This window comes from Pinus tabuliformis, chromosome 3_1 (assembly GCF_031772625.1).
Source record: "Pinus tabuliformis cultivar Carrire ecotype Pingquan chromosome 3_1, CPIR1, whole genome shotgun sequence".
NCBI lineage: Eukaryota > Viridiplantae > Streptophyta > Pinopsida > Pinales > Pinaceae > Pinus > Pinus tabuliformis.
The window spans coordinates 932,887,020-932,901,825 of NC_142301.1; the positions used below are offsets into that span (position 1 = coordinate 932,887,020).

The 14,806-nt window shown below is 40.8% G+C and overlaps 1 protein-coding gene across 1 annotated transcript in view; it reads right to left on the reverse strand.

The window, feature by feature from the left end:
• LOC149190830 (RAP release 2, galactose-binding-like domain protein, putative (DUF1997)) overlaps nucleotides 1–14,806 on the reverse strand; it is a 102,202-nt gene that overhangs the window by 506 nt on the left and 86,890 nt on the right. The window contains exons 4-5 of the mRNA XM_089412277.1: nucleotides 617–699; nucleotides 324–440 (exon numbers count right to left, since the gene is read on the reverse strand). Of these exons, the coding sequence (XP_089268403.1) occupies nucleotides 324–440; nucleotides 617–699 (200 nt within the window). The remainder of the gene's footprint in view (nucleotides 1–323; nucleotides 441–616; nucleotides 700–14,806) is intronic.

The window sequence follows — 14,806 nt, forward strand, 5'->3', positions numbered from 1 at the left end:
ATGGACACTGTAATGTGTCAGATTTAAACTCGGCCCACAAAAAGCTTTTCATGAAATTCTTACTGGTTTACATAATTTTGATACAAAGCGAAAAAAACTTCCCCAGTCTATTCCTCTAAACCATGACAAAACTTTTTCCTTCGATAGGATAATTTATTTCTCCCACATAGATTGCTAGCTAAATACAATTGTTTTGCAGTGTCAGGGGTGAAACACATGGGCCATCTAAAACTGAGAATGAACAAACCACGTAAAAAGCATTATGATCAGAGAAAAAATTCTTAAACATTCCTTTTCTGTGAGGTTTCGAATATTTAACCAACCTGGCTCAAGAATCTTGGGAGCATCAGTTTAAGCAGCTGTTGCAAAACTTGATTTCCTGTAGACTCTATAATTTCAACAGGTATTGCTCGAAATGCAAAAGGTATATCAATGATAACCTGATAAATAACGGGTTAGTATTGTTAATCCAGGCTTGCACACAGGTTGTTCATATCAAGGTCAACCTGGTAAATCTCAGCTTTGTATTAATAATCCATGGTTGACTCATAAAAGAAATGACATCATGAATGAATTTTCTACTTCTGCAACCAGAATGAATTGAATACAAAAGTACCTCTATTGTTGTCTCTGAAATTAATTGTCGAGCAGCTGAGGATTCATCACTGAAACTATAAGATACTTCATTCACCATAGAAGCTGCAATCCAAGATCAAATGAAAGTTAGTGGACCACTGATAAACACTATAAATTTACCTTCACAGTTACATATTAAAAATAGCCAAGAGATCATTTAAAAACATATACATTATATCTAAATTTTTAACTAGATGGTATTCTACATTAAAAGTAAATTTTTGAGAGGCATTATGGACAAAAATATCAATAAATTCAGAAGCTATAATGATATTCCACTGGGAATAGTCTCTGCATACTGATGCATTGGAAATTTAAAATGAATGTGATCTGAAAAATTTTAAGCATCCCGCCCTGTAGGTTTGCTGTGGCTCAAAAATTCTTGTTGTCCTGTGACCTGTCCTGGAGATTTAACTCTGTACACTGTCCTGAAGCATTAACTCTTCAGGTCTCAGATCAAGTTAGCATGCGGTTTTTAGACTCGTGGCCTTATTGCTACAAGTGTTTTTGGCTTTTGTCCTTATGCATTAAAGGCTTTGTAATGTGCCTCGGAGCTGAGCCTTTTTATGCACAATGATATCGTTATTTCTAGCTTAGATAACCAAAATGCTTGGGAACTGGAACAAAAACAAGACTTTTGTAAACGAAGTTTCTCTATAGAGACTGTATTACAAAAATGCCACAGCTTACATGTAGGCATCTCAAGTAAACACTAGCTAAACTCTCCTTAGTAGCTTTATGCCTCCCATTCCTACATATACATGTGTGTGTACACACACAAACAAAATTTCTGCTGCCAGACTGGAATCTCAATGGACAGAAATTGGAAGGCCAAATGATTGTTTGGCTTCTAAAGTGGACTTCAGGAATGCATAAGCTTACAGCCCCAAGGTTGTAGCATGGTCCCTGTGATTTTGCAATATCTAGGCATTGCAAACTTTTGAAAGTCTCACATATATTCCATGCTCTTTAGTGTTAGTTTTTGTAGCATTGGATGTGTTCTAGCCACGAAATTTGGTAGAGAGGCTAGAATACATGAGATCTCCAAAATCCAAAAATCGTTTATGGAAATTCCACCTAGAAGTGTCTCAATTAGATTATTAGCCGTTTTTTAAATATTTCCTAAGTCTAAATTTAAGGAATATGGTTAATTAATCAGTGTTAATTGAGATAAGGTTAGATTCATCTAAAAACTCACACGGATTGATCCAAAAATTATCTAAGTCATTGATTAAGATTTAATCTTGGTTGTTGGAGTCCCAACAGGAAGATATAAGAAGGGTTCGATGTGGTAATGGAGATATAAGAAGGGATCGATGTGGTGATGGAGAACACACCCGTACAGATACTTAGTTGCCTACGCAGTTCAATTTTCTCAATGGCCGAGATTCAGCAGAGAAGATAGAGTCAGAGGGTGAGTAGCAGGTGGTAGAGGAGGGTAGCAGCTTTCCGGGAGGAAGTATTCCAGTCTCGGGAGAGACAGTGAGAGGTAGGCCAAAATCCCCAGAGATTTTGTGCAAGCACTGCGTAGAGAGTGACGCAGAAGGCTCAGCAGGTGGCTAGGGAGGCAATTTTGGTGGCAGAAATTAGTTGTGGGGTGAGAAAATTCTCACAATAATTTTGCCAATTTTTCCCTCAGATTAGATTGCCCGTGGAGCATCTAAATTATTGTACTCATAATTCCTGCTAAAGAATAACAATAAAACCCTCATTTGTCGCACCTATTTTTCTGAGGACAATTGTCCAAAATAACTGTGTCAAAATTCTTATGGGTGTGCTAGAATTTCTCAGTTTCCAGTATTTTATTTTCCGCAGTATTTTTATGGTGAAAATTGCAGTTGTGATTTTATTCATTATTTGTTCACAATTAGGAGAATAATTTCTAGTCGCTGCAATAGATGAAATTTTCACATGGTATCAAAGCGTGACTAATCAATCGAAGAGGTTTGAAGCGAAAGAAGGAATTTCATTGTTCAATAAGACCAGCAAGCCAAAATTCCCAAGGACAGCGCGGTCGATTGCCAAGCAGGCTGAGTTGCTTGAGGAAGTTTGATTTTTCAGAGCAGAGAGACAAAAATTCGACTTTCTAGATTGAGTGATTCCAGTAGGCAGAGGGAGCAACTCAGATTTTTTGTTGGGCAGATTTTTGGATGGACGCAGAGAGTTTGTAGCAGTTCGCTAGAGTAAACCAGCGTCGAGTGGAAGAAGAATAATACACAGTATGGCCATGGATTGATTTGATATTCAAGGAGCTTCAGAGTTGTCTTCCAGATTGGAGGATGAATTTGCTTTGCTTATCAGGCTCAACTTCACAAGGTGTCTGGTATATAGACAGTGGAGCATCAACTCATATGACAGGGATTAGAGAATATTTCTCTAGCTATAAGGAGGAGCAGATGGACTTCCAAATAATGATGGGAAACAAAACTAAGTGTACTCCAGTAGGGAGAGGTACCATCGATTTTCAGAGGGAATCAGCAGCAAGCACCAGCGCTATAGATGTGCATGTGCTGAGATTGGGCATGAACCTGATTTCAGTATCCCAGTTACAGGATAAAGGATATGATATCCACTTCGTAGGGAAGCGAGTGTTTATTAAACACTCAAGCTGGAAGAAGGTAAGACAAATTGCAGTTTGAAGCAATAGATTGTACAGGTTGCAGCTCGACTCTCCAATGGCATTGATAGGTAGTGACTATAGCGGTGGGAAGGATCTGAATGAATTATGGCAAAGGAGAATGGGACATCTACACCATGGAGCACTCAAGATGCTTAAGAAAACAATAAGAGGGGTTCCAAAACTTGGCACAGAACACGATGATGTGTGTAGAGGATGCATACTTGGGAAGTATGCTAAGGCAGCATTCCCAAGAAGTGACATCAAAGCAAATGGCGTGTTAGGACTTATACATTCAAATATTTGTGGCCCAATGTCCACTAGATCTCTCAATGGTGTTGAATACTTCATCACCTTTATTGATGACCATTTCAGGAAAACCTGGATCTACTTCTTGAAGACCAAAAATGAGGTCTTCGATCGTTTTAAAGAGTTTAAGGCTCTCGTGGAGAATGCGATATGAAAGAAGATCAAGGTGCTTCGCTCAAATAATGGTGGAGAATATATTGATAAGGACATCACATATTTTTGTGCGAAGGAAGGCATTAGAAGAGGATGGACAGCCCTATATAATCCTCAACATAATGGGGTAGCGAAGCGGAAAATCATAACCATAGTTGGGGCTGCAAAGGCTATGTTATATGACCAGGATTTGCCCAAGTTTCTATGGGCAGAGGCATGTAACACGACAGTGTATATTCAGAACAGGACTCTTCATAGGGCATTGTGGAAGAAAACGCTAGAAGGGGTCTTCACAGGGAAGAAGCTAGAAGTTAGTCACTTTAGGATCTTTGGTAGCATTGCTTATTGCCACGTGCCAGATGAAAAACGTACCAAATTGGATCAGACTGCAGAGAAGGGGTTTCTTGTTGGGTATAGCGAAACCTCAAAGGCATACAAGATCTACATTCCTAGCAATAGGAAGATTGTGGTGAGACGAGAAGTGAACTTCACGGAGGACTGAGCTTTCAGGAGATCTCGTGAGATGCCTACAGGTGATCAAAATTGTTAGTTTTTTGTAGCATCGGAAGTGCTCTAGTCTTGAAAATTGGTGGAGAGGCTAAGGCACATGAGTTTTAAAGAACCCAAAAACCGTTTGGTGAAATTCCACCTGGATTGTATTTTAAAAAATAATTAATATTTTTAATGAGGTTCCTAAGTCTAAACTTAGGAAAATTAAAATATTAATGGGTATTAATCAAAATATGGGTGAGACTAATCTAGAAGGCAGATCAAGTCATGTTTTAATCTTAGTTGTTGATTAGAGACTTAATCTCGGCCGTTGAAGTCTTAACAGGAAAAGTATAAGATGGAGGCTTGGGTGTCATTTGGAAACACACGGAAAGAGTTGATCAGTGAATTCGATTTTCCTAGGGCAGGGTTTGCTAAAGAATTCGAACCAATGGTCAGGCAGTGAGGATCAGAGGCAGTACTGGAAGGAAGTGATTTCTAGTTCTAGTGAATATACAAAGAAGGATAATGGAGCCAGCGCTAGGCCAAGCAGGGATAGTGTAGCAGCTGAAAGAGATTGACGTAGAGGGTTAGCGCAAAAACTGGAGGAGGTTGACGCAAAAGTGTTGGGGATAAGCAAAGATCAGTGTCGGGAATCACAGTAGGTGATTGGCAAGAGAAATCTCGATTTCTCAGCAGCAGAAGCAACAACAGTCCAGGTTGACGCAGTCAGAGGGAGCCTCCACGCAGAAATCACGCAAAGGCTGCGTAGGTTCGCACACAGACTATGCAGTGGGTCATCCAGGAGCTAGGGATAGAGCAAAATCTCTAGAATCAGTGTGAGAGAATTCTCTGTTGTCTTCTCTAAGTGGATTTCTGTTTTTCTCTAAGGCATTTGAATTGTATTCAGATATTTACTACCAATAATAAGAACCCTCAGATCTGTTGCACCGATTTTCCCACATTGGGTTTTTCCGAGGACAATTGTCCAAAAACAAGTGTGTTAATGTGATTGTTCATATGTTGATGTTTCCATTGACTTTTTTTTTCAGGTCCTAATTTGTGAAGTCTACACCTGAATTTATTTTGATATTTACTAGAGTATTGGTGAATAACTTATTATAAATAAGCAAGAGAAATAAATCAATTATTGCAGTAAATTTTCACTTAGTATGAGAGCAAGGTCCAAGCAAGATGGAAGCAAAGAAAAAGGGCATGGAAAACAATAGGGATTAGAATATTTCCGAATTAGCTTCCAGTCTAGAAGAGGAGTTTTCTTGCTTATCGAGTTCTACATCAGCCGAGGATTAGTACATTGATAGCAGGGCTTCATCTCATATGACTGGAGAATGAGAAAATTTCTCAAGCTATAAGGAGGAACAGAGGAACTTCCAAATCACAATGGGTAATAGGACGAAATGCACCCCAGTAGGAAAAGGAACTGTTATATTCCAGACAGCAGCAGGAGATAGTCTTCGGGCCATGAATGTACTGCATGTGCTAGGTATAGGAATGAATTTGATTTCTGTCTCTCAATTACAAGATAAGGGATATGATGTATACTTCATTGGTAATAGAGTATATGTCAAGCATCCGAAATGGAAAAAGAGGACCCAGATTGGAACTCGAAGCAACAGATTATACAAGTTGCAACTCGAGTCTCCTATGGCATTGATAAGCAATAATGTCGATGGAGAAAAATAATTAAATGAGTTGTGGCATAGAAGGATGGTACACTTACATCATGGGGCGTTACAAATGCTCAAGGAAACTGTTACGAGGGTTCCAGTGCTTACCACCAAGCATGATGATACATGCAGATGCTGCGTGCTAGGCAAGTACACCAAAGCAGTGTATTCTAAAAGCAACAATAGAGCTAAGAGTGTATTGGGCTTAATACACTCAGACATCTTCGGTCCAATGTCTACAAGGGCCATCAGTGGTGCTGAGTATTTTGTTACCTTCACAGATGACCATTCCAGGGAAACTTGCATTTATTTTTTGAGAACCAAGGATGAGGACTTTGATCGGTTTAAAGAGTTTAAGGCTCTAGTGGAAAACCTGACAGGAAGGAAGACCGAGATATTGCACTCAAACAATGGCAGAGAATACACAGATAAAAACTTCACAGATTTATGTGCAAGAGAAGGGATCCGAAGAGAATGGACAACACCTTATAATCCATAACAGAATGGAGTCGCAAAAGCAAGAACATAACTACTGTTGGAGCAGCAAAGGCGATGTTATATAATCAGAATCTACCCAAGTTTTTATGGGTAGAAGCATGCAACACGGCTGTACACGTTTAAAACAGGACTCCTCACAGGGCTTTAGGAAAGAAGACGCCAGAGGGAGTTTTCACGGGAAAGAAGGCAGAAGTAAGTCACCTCAGGATATTTGGAAGTGTGGCTTATTGCCATATTCTAGAAGAGAAGCGGAGAAAGTTAGAGCAGACTGCCAATGTTGGGTATCTCGTGGGTTACAGCGAGACTTCAAAGGCGTATCGAATCTACATTCCGAGCAGTAGGAAGATTGTAGTAAGGCGGGATGCAAAGTTCATGGAAGATAGAGCCTTCAGGAAATCTCGTGAGATGTCGTTTGAAGAACAGGCTGAGGATGCTCCTCTAGTCCAACAACAAGGATCAAATCTGGCAGGAAGACAAGTGTCTGGTTCAAGCACAGTAACCAATACTACAATCTCTTCAAGAGAAGAGGAGCCAAGAGTGTCAGTAGGTACAACAACAGGAAGAGGAACAAATGGAACCTCCCACCACCAGTGGAAGAACTAGCCGAGAAGTACAACAGACTCTGAGGGACGCAGAGGAATTCGTTGGAGCTCCTAGAGCCAAGAAAAGGCAATGTAGACAACTTGATAGGTACCAAGCATTGGTAGCTCAAGTCGAAGAACCTTCTAGTTTTCAAGAAGCTGTACAACACCAGGTATGGGTGGATGCCATGGTAGAAGAGTACAGTTCTATCATGACAAATGATGTTTGGGAAATTGTACCAAGACCAGAGAACAGATCAGTTGTGGGTTCGAGATGGATCTACAAGATCAAGTATGTTGCAGATGGCAACGTAGACAAGTACAAGGCTAGGTTTGTCGCAAAAGGATATGCACAAAAGGAAGGAATAGACTATGAGGAAACCTTTGCCCCAATAGCTTGGTATACCTCTATTAGATCCATTATATCCCTTGCAACACAGATGGGATGGGAGATTCACCAAATGGATGTCAAGACAACGTTCTTGAATGGGGTGATAGAAGAAGAGGTATATATTGAACAACCAGAAGGTTTCGAAACACATGAAAAGAGAACTCATGTGTGCAGGTTGAAGAAAGCCTTGTATGGGCTAAAACAAGCACCCAGAGCTTGGTATGGTCGAATTGACAGCTACTTACAGCAGTTGGGATTCATCAAGAGCGATGTCGATCCCAATCTTTATTATCTGCTGGTAGAAGGTGAGCCGTTAATTCTGGTATTGTATGTGGATGATCTATTTTTGACAAGATCATCCAGACTCATAGAGGATTGTAAGAACCTGGAAACTGAGTTTGATATGAAGGATTTGGGGCTAATGCACTATTTTCTGGGATTGGAAGTTTGGTAGCAGGATGGTGAGATCTTCCTTGGTCAAGGAAGATATGCATCGGAAATTCTGAAAAGATTCAAAATGCAGGATTTTTGACCTATGGCTATGCTTATGATTACCAATTGGAAGAAAATAGATGCTTCGTGAGACAAGTGGACCCCACCTTATACAGACAACTCATTGGGTCGCTTCTGTATATGGTCAACACCAGGCCAGACATATGTTATGCTGTCAACACCCTTAATCAGTTCATGGTGGAACCAAAAAGGGCGCACTGGGCAGCAGCAAAGCACATTCTCAAGTATGTGCGGGGAACAGTCAATTTTGGATTAAGATACACCAAGGGCAATGATATCGAATAGAGTGGATTCACTGATGCAGATTGGGCAGGAAGTTCAGTAGACAAGAAAAGTACCACTGGATATTGCTTCGGTATTGGATTTGAGATGACCTTCTGGTGTAGTAAGAAGCAGAAGTTTGTAGCTCTGAGCTCTGTTGAAGCTGAGTACATGGCAGCTAGCAAAGAAACATGTGAAGCTATATGGCTCAGGAAACTGCTTGTAAATCTATTCAAGAGAAGCCTGATGGAAACTACGAGGATCTTCTATGATAATCAGAGTTGTATCAAGCTCTCTGAAAATCCAATATTTCATGATCGCTCCAAACACATCGATATTCGGTGTCAATTTATCAGAGACTGTGTTCAGCGTGGAGCAGTACAGTTGGAGTACACTCCCACAAGAATCAGGTAGCAGACATACTCACCAAGGCTCCAGGTCGAGCAAAGTTTGTTCAATTTCGAGAACAAATGGGTATGTTGGAAAATCCCTTTCAATAGAGTGATGCAGCGTCTGAGAAGGAGCTGTAGTACAGATGCAGCAATGGCAATGGCAGTGTCATGGGCAACAGTGTAGTAGAAGCAGCAGCACAGTGTTGGTGGCAGCAACAGTGCATAAAGGAGGTGCTTCAGAAGCAGAGCAGCATGCAGGGACATTGTTGCTAGAGAGGAGGTGCTTTAGAAGCAGAGCAGCATGCAGTTGGACATTGTTGCTAGAGAGGAGGTGCTTTAGAAGCAGAGCAGCATGCAATTGGACATTGTTGCTAGAGCACTTTCCTCGCTAAGAGGGAGTGTTAGTTTTTGGTAGCATCAGAAGTGCTCTAGCCTTGAAAATTGGTGGAGAGGCTAAGGTGCATGAGTTCTAAAGAACCCAAAAACCGTTTGGTGAAATTCCACCCGGACTGTATTTTATTAAAATAATTAATATTTTTAATGAGGTTCCTAAGTCTAAACTTAGGAAAATTATAATATTAATGGGTATTAATCAAAATATGGGTGAGAATGATCTAGAAGGCGGATCAAGTCATGTTTTAATCTTAGCCGTTGATTAGAGACTTAATCTCGGTCGTTGAAGTCTCAACAGGAAAAGTATAAGATGGAAGCTTGGGGTTCATTTGGAAACATACACAGAGTTGATCAGTCAATTCGATTTTCCTAGGGCAGGGTTTGCTAAGGAATTCGAACCAGTGATCAAGCAGTACTGGAAGGAAGTGATTTCCAGTTCCAATGAATATACAGAGAAGGATAATAGAGCCAGCGCTGGGCCAAGTAGGGACAACGCAATAGCTGAAAGAGATTGACGTAGAGGGTCAACACAGAAACTCGAGGAGGTTGACACAGAAGTGTTGGGGATAAGCAGAGATTGGTGCCGGGAACCACAGTAGGTGATTGGCAGGAGAAATCTCGATTTCTCAGCAATAGAAGCAACAACAGTCTAGGTTGACACAGTTAGAGGGAGCCTTCATGCAGATTTCATGCAAACAATGCGTAGGCTCACGCAGAGACTGCGCAGTAGGTCAACCAGGAGTTGGGGACAAAGAAAAATCTCTAGAATCAATGTGAAAATTCTCAGTTATCTTCTCTGAGTGGGTTGTCGTTTTTCTCTAAGGCATCTGAATTGTATTCAAATATTTACTGCCAATAATAAGAACCCTTAGATCTATTGCACCGGTTTTCCCACATTGGGTTTTTCCGGGGATGACTGTCTAAAAAAAAGTGTCAATGTGATTGTTCATATGCTGATGTTTCTCTTGCCTTTTTTTTTGAACCCTCAGATCTACTGCACCGGTTTTCCCACATTGGGTTTTTACGGGGACTATTATCTAAAAACAACTGTGTCAATGTGATTGTTCATATGCTGATGTTGTTGTTGTTTTTTTTTTATTCCTAATTTGTGAAGTCTGCAATTGAATTTATTTTGATATTTTCTGAAGTATTGGTGAATAACTTATTATAAATAAGCAGGAGAAATAAATCAATTATTGCAGCAAATTTTCACAAAAATCAGTCCGCAGAAGATCCTCTGGTCCAGCAGCAAGGGCAGCCAATGGGACCAGCAGGAGGACAGTCACAGGGATCGAGTACAGTTACTAGTACCAGTGTTTTCTCAAGTGCAGGAGATCCGGGGAGTTCTCAGCAAACAGAGCAACAGAGGCAGGATGAGGAGGAGCTGGTTGAACCTCCCACCACTAGTGGTCGAGCCAACAAAGAGGTTCATCAAACATTGAGAGATGCAGAGGATTTTATTGGAACTCCTAGGACGAACAAAAGACAACGAAGACAACCTGAAAGGTACCAAGCATTAATGGCTTAGGTTGTAGAACCTTCCATTTTTCAGGAGGCCGCACAGCATCAAGTGTGGGTAGATGCCATGGTAGAAGAGTATAGCTCTATCATGACGAATGATGTTTGGGAGGTGGTGCTAAGGCCTGAAGATAGGTCAGTGGTAGGTTCTAGATAGATCTACAAGATCAAGTATGCTGTAGACGGAAGTGTGGAAAAGTACAAGGCTCAATTCGTGGCAAAGGGGTATGCACAAAAATAAAGGATAGATTATGAGGAGACCTTCACCCCAGTTGCCAGATACACCTCTATCCAGTCAGTTATATCCCTAGTAGCTTATATGGGATAGCAAATTCACCAGATGGACGTCAAGGAAACTTTCTTGAACGGGGTGATAGAGGAAGAGGTGTACATTAAACAACCAGAGGGCTTCAAGACTCATGAGAGGCACACTCATGTGTGTAGACTGAAGAAAGCTCTATACAGACTCAAGACGACTCCTAGTGAATGGTATGGTCGAATTGACAACTACTTGCAGCAGATGGGATTTGTCAAGAGTGATGCAGATCCCAACCTTTATTATTTGATGGTAGAGGGTGAGCCACTCATCCTAGTTTTGTATGTGGATGATTTGTTTCTGACAGGATCATCAGGGCTCATAGAGGACTGCAAGAGGAACCTGGCAACAGAGTATGATATGAAGGATTTGGGATTGATGCACTATTTCCTAGGATTGTAAGTGTGGCAGAAGGATGGGGATATCTTCCTTAGGCAAGGAAGATACGCTATAGATATTCTGAAGAGGTTCAGAATGCAGAATTGTAGACCCATGTCTATGCCCATGATCACCAAGTAGAAGAAGATAGATGCATTAGATGACAAGGATGTCAACCCCACCTTATATAGATTATTGTGTCTCTCATGTATCTGGTCAACACTAGGCCAGATATTTGCTTCGCAGTCAATACTCTTAGTTAGTTCATGGTAGAGCCGAAAACGTACATTGGTTAGCAGTGAGGCATATTTTGAGGCATGTGCGCGACAATCGAGTATAGGTTAAGATATACCCGAGGGGATGACATCAGACTATGTGGGTTCATGGTGCAACAGGGAGCAGAAGTCGGTAGCTTTGAGCTCTGCAGAAGCAAATTACATGGCAGCAAGCACAACTACGTATGAAGTTATATGGCTTCAGAAGTTGCTAGTAAGCTTGTTCGGGCAGAGGATGGAGGCGACCAAAGTCTACTGTGATAATCAGAGTTGCATAAAGGTCTTTGAGAATCCAGTCTTTCATGACAGGTTGAAAGCACATAATTATTCAGTGTCATTTCATTAGAGATTGTGTACAGCAGGGGACGGTCTAGCTACAGTATGTTCCCATAGGAGAGTAGGTTGCAGACATACTCACAAAAGCTCAAGGCAGAGCTAAGTTCATCTATTTCAAAGAACAGATAGGTCTGGCCGACAACCCATTCCAGTAGCAAGGACAAATTTGCAGTTGCAGCAGCAACAGATGAGAGGGCATTGCAATGCAAATGCAGAGTTGGCAGTGTCAGTAGCAGCACAGATGCAACATCAAAATTGCGCAGTGATTGGTGGGCAGTATGGCCAAACATCAACAGCATGACAGGGGGTGATACAGAGACAGGGTGTTGTAGCAGGATGTGCAACACTAGAACACATTCCTCACTAGGAGGGAGTGTTAGTTTTTGTAGTATCGAATGTGTTCTAGCCACGAAATTTGGTGGAGAGGCTAGAATACATGAGATCTCCAAACCCCAAAAATCATTTTTGGAAATTCCACCTAGAAGTATCTCAATTAGATTATTAGTTGTTTTTTAAATATTTCCTAAGTCTAAACTTAGGGAATATGGTTAATTAATCAATATTATTTGAGATAAGGTGAGAATCATCTAGAAACTCACACGGATCGATCCATAAATGATCTAAACCATTGATGAACATTTAATCTTAGTCGTTGGAGTCTCAACAGAAAGATATAAGAAGGGATCGATGTGGTGATGGAGAACACACTAGTGTAGATACTCAGTTGCCCAAGAAGTTCAATTTTCTCAGTGGCAGAGATTCAACAGAGAAGATAGAGCCATAGGATGAGTAGCAGGTGGTAGAGGAGGGTAGCAGTTTTCCAGGAGGAAATATTCCAGTCTCGGGAGAGGCAGTGAGAGGTAGGCTGAAATTCCCAGAGATTTTGCGCAAGCACTGCACATAGGGTCACGCAGAAGACTCAACGTGTGGCTAGGGAGGCAATTTCAGTGGCAGAAATTAGTTGTGGGGTGAGAGAAAATTCTCACAATAATTTTGCCAGTTTTTTCCTCAGATTAGATTGTCGGTGGAGCATCTAAATTATTGTACTCAAAATTGTTGCTGAAGAATAATAATAAAACCCTCATCTGCTGCACTGGTTTTCCTTCATTGGGTTTTTCCGGGGACAATTGTCCAAAATAACTATGTCAAAATTCTTATGTGTGCGCTAGGATTTCTCAATTTCCAATATTTTATTTTCCGCAGTGTTTTTATGGTGAAAATTGTTGTTGTGATTTTATTCATTGTTTGTCATAGCAAATAAACTACATAATTTAATTTACAGTTAGGAGAATAATTTCCAGTTGCTGCAATAGATGAAATTTTCACATTTAGGGCTTGTGGCCTTTGGACCATGCCGCAAACTTGGGGTTGCAAGCTTATGTATTCACTACATCCTTAGTCTACCTGTCGACAACTTCACCTATCAATAATTTGTCTTGTGAGTGGGGCTTATCCTGGTTGGTAACCTGAACCCTACAGGGCCATAAACCACAGAGCAAGAATTTTAGTGGGCTTTTGCAGGTCTTGATTCAAATTGGATAATCATACAATTTGTCATCTATCTCAGAACTTTCTAGGTGGAAAAATTAGAGGAATTGGCTTGTTTGAAAAATTGGGGTTTAGAACCTTTTGCACCCATTTTGAGGCATCAAACAACATTTTTTGGGAACAAAATACACCTGCTTGCACTCCCTGGATGTTGTTTTATATTCCGTGACTTTTGCAATGGTGCACAAATCACCTCATTCAAAGCTCATATGTGAGAGTTATGTCTCCCACCAATTCATCTACTTGGTTGACCATAATGGTACGAGAGAATGTGACATCAACCCCCATTACTCACACATGTGGGGCTAGCCATGTGTGGACTTTCAAGAAGATTCTAGAAGGTCCAAAACCTCATCACAGTTGAGGAAGTCAAAACCCTACCTCTAGATGGCTATCAAGCTATGTTAAATTCCAGGTTGTTAAGAGGAGAAGGGGTTCCATTCTTTTGCATTGTACTTGTTCCATATTTGAGAAAAACATTTGGGTGTGGTATTTTTACTATTTAGAGCATAAAAGAGTAGGAAGAGGGTTCTGTCGCAGCCATTCAGGCCACAGTGTCAAAAGTAACTCCACATGAGTGCCCAATCATTTGTATGTGCATTTTTATCAATGAAGCATGACTCGCATAAGACTCGTGAGTACCCACGGGTCTGCACAGGTCTTATACTGGGTCGGGTCACCCGCATAGAACCCACGGTTAAGACCCGGACCCGGTGGGTTTAGCATAAAACCTGTCTACCCGTATAGAACTTGCAGGTAGCCTATTAGACCCTCATCGGACCCGTATAGGACCCGTCGAGCCTCAAAAGGCACAAACTCTTCAGAATTTTGATTTTTTTTCTTTTTTGGAAATGAGGTGGAGAGAGGGAAACTAGAGGGAAAAAAAAACTTTATAAGCATCTCTCTCCCTTCCATTTCTCATTCACTTGTCATTTGAGTGTTTGGCTAATTTGTATGAGTGTTGAGCAGTGAAGCTAGAGGAGGTTGAAGGAGTTCTTGGAGGAGGCTAAAGGAGGTTTCATCGGATCAGAGTTAGCTTCAAGTAAGCTTCATGAACCTTGTTTTAATGTTTTCCACGTATTCAATTTTGTTTTTAATTTTTTTTATGTTTGCAATTTTTTTTAATTTTTTTTTTATGTTTGGGGCTCTCAGCTACACAGTGGCCCTGGGTGGCTGAGAAACTCAGCCACTAGGCCAAAAAAAATTCAAAACCAAAAAACATTTAAATTTTTTTTCTTCCAGATTTTGTCACCATGCCACCAAAGGGTTCTAGATATTCTCGTGATCCGGCATGGGCACATGGTCAACGAATCATTGTTGGTAATGATCACCATATCAAGTGCAATTATTGCAATGCCACAATGCATGCAGGCATAAACAAGCTAAAATACCACCTAGCCAAATTTCTTGGGAATGGTGTGGGATGTTGTCAAAGTTGCTCTGATGAAGTCATTACTGAAATGGTAGTTGTTTTAGAATCCATTAAAGAAGAAAGTTCTAAGAGGGCAAGAAGG